General features: G+C 36.4%; 1 protein-coding gene across 2 annotated transcripts; it reads right to left on the bottom strand.

The window, feature by feature from the left end:
• Positions 1–4,499: 4,499 nt before the first annotated feature.
• On the bottom strand, positions 4,500–13,502 carry LOC141608701 (monocopper oxidase-like protein SKS1). 2 transcript variants are annotated; one of them, XM_074428054.1, is made up of 10 exons: positions 13,317–13,502; positions 13,065–13,149; positions 7,974–8,083; positions 7,482–7,752; positions 7,062–7,200; positions 6,596–6,959; positions 5,615–5,980; positions 5,459–5,537; positions 5,077–5,273; positions 4,500–4,978 (listed from the first exon to the last, which is right to left on the bottom strand). In XM_074428054.1, the coding sequence occupies exons 2-10, from the start codon at positions 13,122–13,124 to the stop codon at positions 4,873–4,875; spliced, it is 1,692 nt and encodes a 563-aa protein (XP_074284155.1). In that variant the 5' UTR covers positions 13,125–13,149; positions 13,317–13,502; the 3' UTR covers positions 4,500–4,872. The 2 variants fall into 2 exon arrangements, with proteins under 2 accessions (XP_074284155.1, XP_074284149.1); XM_074428048.1 differs by lacking the exon at positions 13,317–13,502 and having other exon boundaries at positions 13,065–13,310.
• Positions 13,503–16,132: the final 2,630 nt, after the last annotated feature.

Genomic DNA, 16,132 nt, shown 5'->3' with positions numbered 1-16,132 from the left:
ACCAGGTTACATCATGCTATGGGCCTGAAATGGCTAACAGCAGTAGGTCTGTCACATTTTGGAATAAGAGTAATGTTGGTTGCATTTATCTGTGTGAGTAACCGACCATTAGCAAATAAATCCATTATAGCACTGCAGACCTCATCCCCAACAATGTCCCAGGAATCCCTGAAGAACCCACTGGTGCAGCCATCAGGCCCAGGGGCTTTGTCAATAGGAATAGAGAACACCACACCTTTGATTTCCTCCTTAGTGACAGGAGCTGATAGGGATATAGCATGGTTCTCATTACAAAAGGATCATGTAAGCAGCACCTCACTTCTCACCTGTTCAGTCATCTTCTTGCTACCCAATAAACCCTAATAGAAGGTCAAGAAAGCTTCCTGAATATCGATCAGACAAGACAGAGGTTACCATACTGGTCCTCAATCTGTACAATCTTGTTTCTCAGGCATCTTTTCTTAATGACACTATGGAAATAGGTTGTATTACTGTCCCCTTCATCAAGCCATTGGGTTTTAGCTTTCTGCTGTAAGAAGCTGTCCCTGGCTTTAGACCAAAATTTCACCTCATCAAGGGCCTGCAACTCTAGAGTAACAAGTTCAGGACTGTCATAATTCTCCTGTAGTTGAAGCTGGATTTTCTCAAGATTCATAATAGCTTTGCTGGCTTTGAGCTCAACATTAGAGAAGCAGTTTTTATTAAGCCTTTTGAGACCTCCCTTGAGAGCTTTAAATTTCTTCACTACTCCAAACATCTTAGTACCATTTATCTGCTGACACCAAATATTCTTAACAGTATCATGAAAACCAGGAGCATCACTCCACATATTAAAAAATTTGAAGCTAGCATTTCTCCTTCCATCCAATTTAATATTTCTAACAATACAAGGAGTATGATCCATTAAGCCCTCAGGATGGAAATGAGCATGCATATCAGGAAACACATCTACCCACTCTTGGTTGACCATAAATTTATCCAGTCTACTATATTTCCTATGAGTAGAATCCTGCTTATTAGTCCATGTGAAGAAGGCTCCTGTTGCAGGGATATCAAGCATACCACAAGCAGTCAGACAAGCAATGAAAGCGTCCATGTCCTCCTGCTTAGTAGTAGCCCCCAACCTCTCATCAGGAGAAAAGACAGTGTTGAAATCTCCAGCTAGTGCCCAAGGTACATCACATTGACTAGAAATAGAATTCAATTTATCCCATAAATCCAATCTCTCAGAACCCTCATTGAAAGCATAAACAATAGTGAGGAGGAAAACTTTCTGACTTGCTTTAATTAGAATTTTTTAGTGAATAAATTGAGGATCATACTGAAGAATAGTAACATCAAAGATATTAGGACGCCATAATAACCAGACCCTCCCTCCTTTATGCAAGCTGCAATTGGTTGTGACACTCCATCCCTCAAGCATATTATGAGCTATATTACCTACATTAACACCATTTATTTTTGTTTCTAAAAGACCAAATAAACAAGCTTCATTATTATGGATAAAACTTTTAACTATTTTTTGTTTATTCACACAATTCATGCCTCGGACATTCCAGAACCCTATATTATTCATTATTATCAATAGTAGAAATAGGGTCACCAATATCCACCACCTGATTCTCTTTAGTCTCATGTTCCTCATCTGTTATATCTTCCACCTGAATACTTTCAACAACATCAGGGGGTAATTCTGCTGCAGATGCAGATGGGCCTGCAGCAGCATCTGGTTCAAGATTTGTATTCACAAGCAGACGAGGGGTTGTGACAGTAGGCAGAGCAGGGAGTTCTTTATCAGACACAGTAGGGTTACTCACATTAGCCTTAGGAATAGGTCTCCAAACTTTCTTAACAATAAGCCTTGACTGAGTATTCATTTGCTGATCCTTTCTGCAATTCTTGCTTTCATGCCCTAGTCCCTTACATTTATCATACAAAACAGGTTTCCATTCGTATTCAACATTCAGCAGAACAATCTTTCCAATCTCATCTCGAAACTTAACTGAAGATGGGAAAGCTTGCCCAACCTTCAATTCAATCATAGTCCTAGCTAGCAAACCCCAACCTGGTTTTATTCATAGTTGCTGCATCAGACTTCACATAGGGGCCTACTAGTCCTGCAATGGATGGTAAACATGTTCCCCAAAACTTGAGAGGAAGACCATGTATACGAATCCACGCAGGAACTACTTTCACTTCTTCCTTCAAAAGATCAATATCCTCTTGCCAAGGCTTAACTATCAGGGGCTTGTTGTCAAACATATGGTATCCTGCATTCAAAACCGCATCTTTATCCTTCATCTCCTTAAACCTTACCAAAAACATGCCATTTGGTAAAAAAAGAGATCTTGTCAATACCATGTCGTCCCCATATCCTTTGCACATAACCCTGCAAAACCTCCCAAGAAGGGTTTGCTCCTAGAACGAAACAATATACAGCCTGGTTCCAGTAAGCAATTTCTTCACTGACATCCTCTGATGTGAATTGTAACAAGTCCTCCATAGCAGTCTCAATATTCTCCTCTGTTACAACCACATGGGAAGGCATACCTTGCTTCTTTCCTCTCTTTGTCACCCATTGGATGTTACCTTCCGGGTTCTCCTCATCCTCAAAAGACAGACCAGGGATCGTGTTAACTTCATGCATGGGCTTTGTTCGTAAAACATCATCTTCTTCTGGCCCCTGTTTCTTCTCAATAACAATACTCCTATCACATTCTTTCAATGAATCATTACTAGTACTACGTTTTTTAATGTTTTTTTGGTGATTTTGATGAAGAAGAACGGGCCATAATCATAGAAAATTAAAGCCCTAGATGGAGATGAGCAATCGCTTCTCGGTCGACATAAGCTGTTATTGCCTATGAATTTTTTAGGAAAATGTTTTTGTAGCCTTTTATTATGAGTGTGTTGACAATTCCTAGAGCTAATATGGTAGCTGAACCGTGAGCTCTTTGCTATACTTGGATTTCTTCAACTGTTGTCCACTTAATTGTTTGACTAATATTCAGTGAGTTGGTCTCATTGTAATGAAATCATACCTAACTCATTTTTATATTCTAAATCTCATTAAATTGAATTAATCAATATTAATCGTTTTTAAGACTTATTAATTATGGAGATCATGCATATTTATTGTTACATTTGTTAGTTAGTCTTATCGGTGTTCGATTGTTAGATTAAAGTATAATATAATTAGATAATTGAATCAAGAAAATCAAGGTCACTTGTGTCAATTTAACTGTTAGAGCACAACAAATGTAACATATAAGACAACTGTAACAAATAAGAGTTTTTTAAGACAATACTTAAGAGACTCAAAAGATATTGAGTTGATATTTAAGTTCAAAGGATGACTCATATATATACTCATAGGATCATCACACCTTATGTTAATCTTTCGATGTGGGATAATTCTATTATTTATAATTGGATGACCACACCTTATGGTAATTTTCCGATGTGGGACGATTCTACGATTTATACGTAGTATGTTCATCACACTTACATTATTTTTCAATACGTGACATATAACATACAAAGAAGCACGTCTTCTTTTTCTCGCCTAGTTCGACATCCTATACTGTCTATTAATAATCGTACTTTTTTTTTGTGTGTGCAAATGATATGAAATTCACTCTCTAATAATTTTCCTTTTTTTTTATCCCAAATCTAATTATATAATTTTCTTACGATAGTTTTTTATCAAATAAAATGTAAAATATTTTTATATAAAAATTATAAACATGACTTGGATATATAATATAGGAAATATATATTATAATAATTAAAAAATATCCACTTTATTTTTTATATCATATTGTGGAGATATGATACAAACTTTTAAGAGTTCTTCAAGACAATACTTAAGAGACTCAAAAGATATGGGTTAATACCTAAGTTTCAAGGATGTCTTATAGTTATAATTATATGATTAACCCACTTTGTTAATCTTTCGATTTGGGACAATTCTATTATTTATACATAGTATAATCTCCACACCTACATTATTTTTCTTCAATGTGGGACATATAATATATTAAGAACTAAGAGGTACACTATCTTTAGTATGTGCAAATGATATAAAATTTATACTCTAATGATAGCATTTTTTTATCAGAAATCTAATTATATTATTTTCATAATTTTTTTAATAATACTTTGTTGTCAAATGAAATGGAAAAGTTTTTATATAAAAATTGGAAATATCACTTGAATATAATTTAGAAAATATATATATATATATATATATATATATATATATATATATATATATATATATATATATATATATATATATATATATATATATTATAATAATTAAAAGATTCTCCACTTTACGCTCTAGAATCGCTCGAAAAAAGCCTCTTTTAAAAATTCCTTTCTATACACTTTAAATACCGAGTACTACTAAAATTCCAAAAGAACGTGCTTACGATGATTTGTGGATTTGATGATTGAAAAATACACAAACCTACATTTTTATTTTTGATTCCAAATAAAAAAGAACATTTTTAATATTAATTCAAAACAAATACGGAGTGATTAATTTTAAAATTGATGGATAATGAAATGTATAGCAATAAAACCTAAAAGAAAGTTACACTACTCAGACTCAACTAATGTTACACTCAACTAATGTTACAGACTTGCCGTTAATGTTACAGACTTACCGTTGATGTTTGATGCTACAAGATAACAAGAAAATCTATTTATTACAAAATTGAATTTCCCTAAGGAATTAGGAGCCCATTTGTGACTCGTTCAATACTCCGGTTTGCTTTCTGAGATGCCGCCTTGTCGCTTTGAGGTGCATCTTCAAAATCCGATATGAACACTAAGATGTCATATTTAGCTAACTTTTCACAGCAATCACAGGAGTAAAAGACAGAAAATAGTTACAGGTACAAAAACCAGAGCTGCTGGTTTCAATCGGTTAAGTTGAGAACCCGAAAAATCAATCCTTCGATCTTGATCTCTGTAATAAGGCCCAGGACAAAAAAAACATGAGTCCTATGTTCAGGCTTATAACCATTTCCATAGGCTAAAGCAGATCATAACATGATAGCTACTTACCGCTGTAAAGATGATAGTACTCCACAATAGATTGTATTATCCGGCAATGGGTTTTCAGAGTTATCCTTTTCGGTATTCACCACGTTCAGATAAACCTCCTGTCCCAAATACCACAAGTCTAAGTTCTCAGCACGGAGATTCCAGATACCAGAGTTGTCGAGAGAAACCATAATTGCAGTCCATGCGCCAGGAAAGACCTACAAGCATTATATTAGATTAGATGATACAAAATCTGGTGCAACATAATCTATAGCAGTAGTCCATTAAATGAATGAGCAAAAGCTATCCATGTTTTTCTAATCCCCTACAACCTTATCATAACCGGGGCCTCCTGTGGTATCCATCTCATATGGCCAAACCATCATAACTAAATACCAAGTACCTGAGTGGTGCAACGTGCAACTGCATCCTCTTTGTTGTAACTGGACCTACTATCCTCAGTCCACATTCCAAAATCCATCCTACCAATTAAACAAATCTTCAGAAAGAAAACCTGTATTAACAGTTGTATATGATTCAATTGCATTTTCGAGCTTACCCTACAACGAAGAATGCGTATCCATCTAGATGAAAACTCTTAACAGTTGTACCATTGTTTAGAAGTATGATCTCCATGAAGCCTTTATATGTTGCGTTGATCAATGAGGTGTCCACTTTTGGTGGTCTATTCATTGGTCTACTCGGAAAATCAACCTTGTACACCCCCGGAACATTAAAATGCTGAGCAAGCTTTAAAGGTGTCGAAGGCGTGAAGTAAGATATTCCATTAAGTGTTGCATGCCAATTTCCATCTATGAGCTCCGCAGGTCCACTGACGATGACATTAACATCTGTGACTGGTATCTGCCCATATCTAAATGACCCCTGAGGGTTTGGACGAGCGGCACTAGAAGTCAGATTCCACCTTCAGAAAGGCCAATCATAGAGCAGTGCAAGAAGAGTCAACTACAAGATTAGAAGCAATATTAACTTGTACAGTGGGAGCCATATGTATATTCAAATAAACAAATTTACATATGAGACGGCCTTATGATAAGATTATCATGAGACAACCCTTATATTGTAGAATTCCTTTTTTTTTTTTTTTTTTTTTTTTTTTTTTTTTTTTTTTTTGGTCAGTTTCTAGTAGATAAATGGATACATGATTAGGTTTCAAGTTAAATGAGTCGTGCAATTGTCATTGGCAGTCTAATGTACCAGATATGGGCATGTAGAATCACGAGCAGATGTGGAGCTGTATTAGCTAGGCCTGAAATTAAACCATGTAAGGGAGAGGCTGAGATGTTGTAAGGTTGTGAGTAGATGTAGTACGACAAAGAGTTGGATGGATGGACTATATTAAGTCATCTTCTAGTCTTTGCTTGCTCAAATAGTAATCGACTTGTTTGAGCTTCAATGAAATCTTACATTTTCCCAAAAAAAAAAAGTTAAATGAGTCGTTCCGACAATATAAAAACAGAAAAGTGTGTCTCAGAAGACTAATTGATTCAAATCGATAATTTCTAGATTTAATACCAACCTTATGGATTTTGCTTGATTCATAGAGTAAGATAGGTCTAACTCATTAGCAAGAACTGGAAGAGGACCTGAAGCGGGCCCCTGAGAGTTGGAGTAATGCAAGATGGCAACACCAATAGCACTAGCCTCGGTAGAGGAATTCATAAACCGAGGACTGGCTACAATGTAGTAATCGCTGCTAGCATCATGATCCATGGTGACTAAGAATGAGTACGACTGACCAACATGAATATCCATATCTGTATAATTTTGCTGAACTGTGTATGACCCTTCAGTCTCAACAAGGATTAGATTGTGATTCTGTATTCTGAAGTTTAAGCTTGTTGAAATTCCAACATTTGATACTCGTACACGATATGTCTTCCCTGTTTCAGGAGAACCAGAAATCAGGAGGAGGAAAAGAGCATTCTTTGTATTTGTTTGAATACATAATAGAGAATATAACCTCTACCGGAAACGAACTGTACCTGGTTCGACAAACACCGAGAGGTACTGAATGTTCTCGGGAACAATATTTGAATCATAGCGATATGGACCAAATCCATTGAAAAGTATACCATTAGGAAAACCAAGGTCATGCCCATCTTTGATGATATTTCTTAGTTCCTACATACAATTAACAAGAGTTGAGCAAAAAAATGAGAAATACTACCTCCATGGACCTTATTCCCAACTTACTGTCTTCGTCTGAGTGTACTGATTAAACGGGTGACAACTTTGACCAATAGTTTGTCTAAATATACAATGTTATGTAGAGATACCATGTACAGTTTGTCACGTATGCATTCTCCAAATATAGGTCAAAGTCGAGATTGTTTGACCACCAAAATCGAATGGGAAAGTGTTAGAGATTCTGCCAATGTCTAAGAGGAAAAATTTATACTGACCTTATGGCCTTTTGTATACCAGTCACTAATCAAAAGAGTTATTTCTCCATCTGGGGTACCAAAGGGTATAGGGATGATTGCCCTGTTGTTTATTGTTATTCCACCAAATCCACCGGCAGCTCTCTGAAAATTTAGAGACGGAAAGTAAAAGAAACTCCCTATCTGATCTTTAACTTGAAAATCATATGTCCAGTTCCAGCCAGCCGGAATTGGACAATTTGTCCCTGAAACACCATCCTGCCAAGAATCTTTCCTCTGTTGTACACCAGCCCTGCAGATTTCTAAGTATATTAATGTCATCTTATATATGCATCAACGCCGCGGTATTAAAATTTGGTTCGCGCAATCATCATAGTCTGATCAACCGTTGGGACCATAAATGCAGCAGATAACCACATATAGCATCAAAATACAGTTGCGGTACCCGGACCAAATTTAATACCATGATCAAGACAACAAACTTATGCTGAGGTTCATGTCACAAAAATATACCAAGTTAAAAGCAGTGGCTCATCAAGATCATTGTGGACATTCACAACGACATTCCAGTTCGTTGTAACATTGAGAATTGGTCCAGGGAATTGTCCATTGATGGCAATAACCTGGTATGTGAATCAACAAACTGTTAGAATAAATATCTTCTCCTTTGAATAAATATCTGTAACAGAATTCTGTTACATCATTTCATAGCCATTGTATATATAGGCCATCTATCTCACATTGTAACTTATGCAACTCATTCTCTCAATAATAAAAATTGCACTTTTATTTAGCTTTCCCTCATATTGAAATTCTCTATAATTCTGTTTCTTTATTTGCTATTCTCGAAGCTTCTACAGCATCAACAATGGCGTCCAATGGAGTTTTTCATGGTATCAGAGCAGTTTACTGCTTATGATCGCCTTGATACTTCATTTCTTGCTTTTCTTTTGAAATTTCACAATCAATTCTGCATTTCTTTTCATCAATTTCTCTGATTTTCTTTAATTTTCATCAAATTCATCATTTTTTATCAATTCTTTCATAATCTTTTCTTACAGCAATGACAATTACTGAAATTGATCAAAACAGTCCTCTTTTCTCAGATCAAACAAACATGAAACTTGTTTCTAAGGTTTTTGATGGCAAGGATTATAGCAATTGGAAGCGCTCCGTGCTAATTGCATTTTCAGCGAATAATAAACTCGGTTTTATTAATGGCAGCGTTCCTAAGCCTGTTTCTACTGAACCTAATGCATCTAAATGGCAAACTTGCAATGATATGGTGTTCTCTTGGATTTTGCATTCAGTTTCTCCAGAAATCTCCAGTTCAATTCTTTACAGTGTTTTTGCTAAAGATGCTCGGTCTTAATTAGAGAAGAAAGATTTGGCAGTACAGATGGAACTCAATTATATGGTATACACAAGCAAAATTCTGCGTTTTCTCAAGGAAACAATAGCATTGCAACTTATTTCACCAGGATTAAACTAGTTTGGGATGAATTAGATGCCATGGGAATAGGTCCAGAATGTTTCTGTGCATCCAGTTGTGGTGCTACTGCAAAACGTGTCAAGTTTCAGCAAGATCAAACAACTGTGCAGTTTCTGATGGGACTGAATGATTCTTCCTATACCACAATCAGAGGTGCTATACTCATGATGCATCCTCTCCCTTCAATTGGAATAGTTTACAGCAATCTTGTGCAGGAAGAAAGACAAAGGGAAATGCATTCTCCAATTCAGTTTCAGTCAGATTCAGCTTCTTTTTATGTCAAGAACAACAAACCTTTTATGAGACAGTACCCTGGAAACAGTTATACTCAAGTGCCTAAGTTTCAAGTTTCATCTGCTGCGCCTACTGAAGACAAACCAAAATTTTGCAATTACTGCAAACAACCTGGTCACTGCATCAGCACTTGTGAAAGGTTGAAGTATAAGAACAGTAGGAACAAGAGTTTTGCTCATAATGTGAAACTTCTGATAACAGGAGGTCTGTTAGGCATCTTTGACACTTCACACCAGACAGAAACAGTTGGGATTGTTGCACAGGACAGGGATATAAAGATATGTCAACAGTTCTTGCAATTTATGAGGAGTGCCCAAAGTACTGATTCAGCTTCCACCTCTCATGTTTGGCCCAATAGACTTGCCCATTTACCTTTGTACAAACTTAAGCAATTTGATTTCTGTAATGTTTCTTCTTTTAATGAAAAAGATATCATTTCTTGTGCTATTGGTGCTAAAGCTAGACAACACAGACTTGCTTTTTTCTCGAAGTAGTATACATACACCTCTTCTCCTTTTCAGCTTATTCATGTTGATGTTTGGGGCCCCTATCCTACTCAGATATACAATGGTTTCAGATATTTTCTCACCTTAGTAGACGACTTTACTAGAACCACTTGGAGACACTTAGGGCGTGTTTGGATTGAGAGAATTAGAGGGAAAGGGAGGGGTTTAATTTCCTTTGTTTGGTTACGATATATGGAAGGAGGGAAATGGAAGGGAAGGGGAATGAGAGGATTTAATTTCCCTCCTTTAGACCAAACTAAAATCTTTCCATCATTGGCAAGATTTGGAAGGAAAACCTTTTTTGACTCTCATTTCATCATCATCCTCCATCCACTCTACCATCTCCCTCTTCCTCCCCTTCCATTACCCTCTCATCATTTTTGTTATCCAAACAACCATAATTTATTTTCCCTCCCCTCCCCTCCCCTACCTTTCCTTCCCCTCACTCCCCCTTCCCTCCCTTTCCCTCCTAAAATGGTATCCAAACACACCCTTACCCTCTGCCAAAAGTAATGCTTTCCCCTTTATTCAAAACTTTGTGACCAAGGTTTCTACCCAATTTAATGCCGTTATTCTATCAATTTGATCTGATAATGCCCATGAGTTAGGCATCAGTCCTACTAATGCACAATATTTTCTTAACCAAGGCATCATTCATCAAACATCTTGTTTTCATACTCCTCAACAAAACGGTGTAGTTGAGAGAAAACACAAACATTTACTTGAGACTGCAAGAGCTTTAATTTTCCAATCTAAATTACCAAAGAAATATTGGGGTGAGTGTGTCCTTACCTCCACCTATATCATCAACAGACTCCCTATGAAAAATTATTTGGCTATAAACCTAATCTTTCACACATGAGATCTTTTGGTTGTTTATGTTATGACCCAAGAACCATTCGATCTTTGTTTTTAGGCTATCCATCTGGTAAGAAAGCCTAATAAACTTCTCAATTTGCAGACTCACTCTGTTTTCATCTCTAGAGATGTTGTGTTCAATGAGCACATTTTTCCTTATCAGAAGGATTCTGTTCATCCTTTCTTACCTCTGCCTATTCTTGAACCTGAACCATCTGAACAGGTTTCCTCCTCTTCCACCTCCACTTCTCTGCTTTCTTCTTCTTCCACTCCTATTTCTGTACCTCTAAGACAATCTTCCAGACCCTCTCATCCTCCAGCTTACTTGAAAGATTATCACTGTCCTCTAAATAATGCTTCTTCTAAGTGCTCACACACTCTTACTTCTCTTTTTACTTCTTCCTCCTCTCATCCTATTTTGCATGTTCTACTTTTTCTACTCCATCTTGTTTGGATAATGGTTCCTTGCTTCCTATCCAAGACCCCTTGAATTATGAGCAGGCCATAGGCCATTGTTTTTCCTGAGTGGCAGCAGGCCATTGCTGCTGAATTTTCAGCATTAGAGGCCAACAAAACATGGTCTCTTGTGCCTTTGCCTGTTGGTAAGAAATCCATTAGCAGCAAATGGGTTTTTAAAGTTAAACATAAGTCTGATGGCTCTATAGATAGGTATAAGGCATGTTTGGTAGTTAAAGGCTACACTCAAAGAGAGGGGATGGGTTTTATCTCAGCTTGATGTGAACAACGCATTCCTTCATGGAGATTTGAATGAAGATATTTACATGAAGCAGCCTCCTAGTTTGAATGTGACTGATCCTACTCTTGTTTGCAAACTAGAGAAATCCCTATATGGTTTAAAACAAGTTTCTCGTCAATGGTATGACAAACTCAGTTACTCAGCAATGCTCTTAAGTCCAGGGGATATACTTAGTCTTTGAATGACTACTCTCTTTACACAGGTACCTGACAGCTTGCAAGTTTATGTAGCAGTTTATGTGGATGACATTTTAGTCACAGGTAATGACTCTTCTGAAATTACTTCTTTGAAGAATTTCCTTGATGAAATGTTTAAAATCAAGGATTTGGGATCCCTGCACTACTTCTTAGGTCTTGAGTTTACTCCTCTACTTCTGGTTTCACTGTCACTCAACACAAATTTGCCACAGATATTTTAGAGGAACTTGATACCCAAGACTGGAGGTGTCCTGTCAGTCCTTTGGACACTACAATAAAACTTCTTGCTGGTGAAGGACTACCATTTGCAGACCCTTCTCTTTACAGGAAACTAATAGGGAAGTTGAATGTTCTAACTCACACTCGTCCTGATATATGCTTTGCTGTTCAAAATTTAACCCAATTCATGTCTGATCCTAAACCCTCTCAAGGCATTTTAGTCAATCACAGTCCCAATTTTTCTCTACAAGGGTATTGTGATGCAGATTGGGCGTCTTGTCTCATTACTAGGCGGTCTGTGAGTGGGTATGTAATTTTTCTTTGGGATACTTTGGTTTCTTGGAAATCAAAGAAGCAATACACAGTCTCCTTGTCCTCAGCAGAGGCTGAGTATCGTTCATTACGACGTTTGACAGCAGAGCTAGCTTGGCTATCCTGATCTTTTACCTATCCCTGTCAAGTGCGATAGTCAGGCTGCTATCCAAATTGCCAGGAATCCTGTGTTCCACGAGCGCACCAAGCACATCGACCTTGATTGTCACTTTATCAGGGAGAAACTGATTGAGGGTTTAATCACTCTATCCTATGTTCCTTCTGCTTCTCAACTGGCAGACTTACTTACCAAGGCACTACCAGGTCCTCACCATCATTCTTTACTAAGCAAGTTGGGGTTGATTACACCACCTCCAACTTGAGGGGGATGGTAGAATAAATATCTTTTCCTTTGAATAAATATCTGTAACAGAATTCTGTTACATCATTTCATACCCATTGTATATATTAGGCCATCTAACTCACATTGTAACTTATGGAATTCATTCTCTCAATCATAAAAATTGCACTTTTATTTAGCTCTCTCAGATTGAAATTCTCTATAATTCTGTTTGACTGAAATTCCCACGTGACCCGAACTTGTCCTTGGCTATCTTCTTTTGACTGCCATTTCATAGGAGAGCTCAGGCCTGATTACTCAAGCTAGTTCAATATAACCCTCTAACAAAAGTTTTCCTATGCTTCTATTAAGGCTAAAGTTACCGGAAGTAGGTTGGTGTGAGCGGTAAAGGCTTTCATTTCCTATAACGATGTTCATGGGTCTGACAAAGTTAATTTAGCATAGCGCAGAGCATTTACAAAGCAAATCATAAACCCACCGGAGCTTGCATATAGTATAGTCATATTTGATTATTGCCTACACTATAGAGTATAGAGTACATAGAGTTAGCAATTCACATACAACAGGGATTACATCCCAAAGTCATATAAAAGATTAAGTAAGAATACCTTTTGCTGGATTCCAAGAGGTGCTGCATTAATATATGAAACTTTCCAATCAAAAAACATATATGGGTCACTTCCATAACAAGATCTGAATAATAAACACAATACAATTAGTGACACATAAAATCCCCACATTTTTAGTTTTATCTCAATGTATTTTGTATTTCCGATATTGAGAGACAAAATGCAGGGATTTTATTTGGCAATATTATAAGTGAAATTAAATGGTATAATGAGAATAGAAAGAGTGTTCACATGGAGAGTGGGCAGTGCCCATCAGGCCATGACTGTTTGGAGTCAGCAAAAGGGTCCCATTTTACGTTTGAGTCCGGTAATTTGGGTATGTGATTGATTACATTGCATCTTATTACGCCGGATTGCTGAGGCCATTAACATCTTTTTCATGCTTTTTTTTTCCTTTTAATTTTTAATTTATGCTTTGATCCCGCTCTTACCGTCTTTTTTGTTTGATAATTCAAGTCTTTCTTTCTCTTTTTGACCACCTTTTAGAAAACTAGTTTTTTTTTTTTTTTTTTTTTTTTTAGGTAAGAAAACTAGGTTGATCCTCTAAGGTAGAACCAACCTATCTCATCCTTTCGAATGAGGGAGGTAAGTTGAAGCCACCGGCTATCAAACCACCTCGAAAGAGTTGGACATGAATGTCCAAAGCAATGAAGTCAAGAACCTTGTTGGCATTTAAAACAATGTTTAATTATCACTTCATCGAAAAAATGAAGGTCTAATTTCACATCCTTGATAATACTAGAAATTTCCCACGGAATTTGCCAAGTACCTCGAATCGAGTTAATAACACATAAGTTATCACCCTCCACAATTAACTTTGAGATTCCTAAGTATTTAGCTGCTAAAATACCTTCTTTTAAAGCAAGTGCTTCCGCAACAAGGATACTATTGGATCCGCACTTTTTTGCTCCCAACAAAACGACTTTACCATTGTGATCTCTTAACAAAACGACCTTTTAGAAAACTAGTTGGTTCACTTGGTTGCACCCCTAAGTTATTTTAATCATTTAAGCGAATCTTGATTTGGTTTGTTTTTTATACATTTTGAGTGGCGATCAAAATGAAATTCTTGTCGCTATAATTTTTTTGATGTTCGAATCGATTGCAAATAAGATCAGATTCGTAAATATTTTGTATCTACTTTGTTAGGAACACGAATATACACATTTTGCCTAGATGGGTCAATCGATTTACGCTTGAAACTTGGTTGGTATTTATATCGTGTTTTTTACCAACTATATTCATTAGGAGTGTTTTTATTCTTATTTTTACAAAATCTGCGAATATTCTATAGAACTAGGATCATCGGATTAGCATAGTACTCCCATCAATTTACTAATAGACAGATTAGCTTTATTTTGGGTGATGATGCAAAGACTGGCCTGTTTAGGGAGAAGGTGTGTGCGCTTTGACAAACTAACACTCAATATGACATGTTGATCGCTGACAGTTCATGTGCATGCTAGTTTATTTCTTTTATATGTTGATTGTCGCTAAACTTAAACTATTGTTGTTATACTTTATTGATGATTGATCGTTTTTAAACTATATTATTGGAGTATCTGGATTGTTGAAGTTTCATGCGCAGGTTAACATTGAATTTTTATTTCCATTGTAGATTCGTAGGTACATGTTCATTGTATTGTTAATGATCCAAGTATATGAGAAGTTATAATAATAGAATGAGATCACAGTCGCTTCTGTTCATATTTTCATCAATTCTCACTCTTAACCTCTCCTTCTCCATCTCCCTCTCCCTCTCCCTCTACGACCCTCTCGTTTTTATTTTTCATTTTTCATTTTTCATTCTTCATTCTTCTTTCTTTCTTCTTCCTTTTCTGTCTTTTTATTTCGTCTATGTTCACATATTCATCCTTTCCCTCCCTCTCAAAGTCTCAATGCGTCTCTTTCGCTTTTGTAAAAGTTATTCACACCCCCCTCTCTCTCTCTCTCTTAGGGAGAACTGTGTAAGGAAAGTTAAATTTTCGTATCGACGACAGTAGTTCATCTTAATATACCTTTGCAAGTTACTTGAAACAAACTCAGATAATTATCAAACAAAGAACAACCTCAATGAAATCGTTTGATAGCTAGCCATTAGATTACCAAAAATATTATCTTATATTTGGCCGTCAATGAATTCGGATATTCATATATATCATGAAACGAGCCTCTTACTGTATATTTGGTCTCATAAGACCTATATGTGTAATAACAATACAAGATAGAGAAATTATGAAAATGTGATTTTTGTAACAAGAAGAGATAGTTGACGCATCCTTTGCAAAATTCTACGCCATTAGCTTCAATGACAGTGTTCTGCACGTTTATATTATGGAGTTGGGCATGAATAAGAATCAATTACAACAATACATATACATTCGACACTATAAAAATAATACTGGCTTGAGTTACAGCAAATCAAAACCATGAATCTCCATTGAAACAATATGAATTAAATAAACGAAGGGAAATCTAAAGCAATGAAAAAGCCTATAACACGCAAAGTCGCACTATCAAAAAATCCTTAAGCAGATACCCTACAAGCCAAAACCTTAACTTCTGGTAACCAAATCCGGCCACAATCCCAACTTGAGGTGACAGTCGCTCTTCAAGAGCTTTAACTTGTACGTGATCGCTTTTTGAAGGGTTGTTGCGTGATGTAATCTTCTCAGAGACGTCAGCTAAGCAATTTAGGTTAACAGTTGACAAGAGCCTCAACAAAGCAACATGTATCATCTTCCATGTTCCCATCAGGTACATCGACAACAAATGATTCTATTAATAATGTTCCAGGACTTCCATTGATCATTGTTTTGAATCAACAAGCCACTTTCAGTCCAGATATTTTCATTGAAAGAGCCATACTATGCCACGTAATAGTGATGTTGATGCTATTAACATTATGTTGATTGAAGAGTTCCCAGGTTGCCGCCATATTTACAAGAGTTTTAACAGTGTCATATATGACAATTCAAATGTGTATCCTGATGAATTTTTGAATTCGTTATGCCCTGCTGGAATGACACCACATGAGTTGATTGTAA

This window comes from Silene latifolia, chromosome 1 (genome assembly GCF_048544455.1).
Source record: "Silene latifolia isolate original U9 population chromosome 1, ASM4854445v1, whole genome shotgun sequence".
Classification (NCBI taxonomy): domain Eukaryota; kingdom Viridiplantae; phylum Streptophyta; class Magnoliopsida; order Caryophyllales; family Caryophyllaceae; genus Silene; species Silene latifolia.
The sequence above is the reverse complement of the archived record's forward strand: the minus strand, read 5'-3'. Positions and strand labels throughout refer to the sequence as shown.

What these genes read in the sequence shown, in the direction of transcription:
- LOC141608701 (XM_074428048.1), bottom strand. Translation starts at nt 13,196, where the DNA reads ATGTGGGGATTTTATGTGTCACTAATTGTATTGTGTTTATTATTCAGA. An exon ending in CTCTTGGAATCCAGCAAAAG is followed by an intron (nt 8,084 to 13,064) that starts GTATTCTTACTT and finishes TTCACATACCAG; the next exon opens with GTTATTGCCATCAATGGACA. An exon ending in GAGCCACTGCTTTTAACTTG is followed by an intron (nt 7,753 to 7,973) that starts GTATATTTTTGT and finishes AGAAATCTGCAG; the next exon opens with GGCTGGTGTACAACAGAGGA.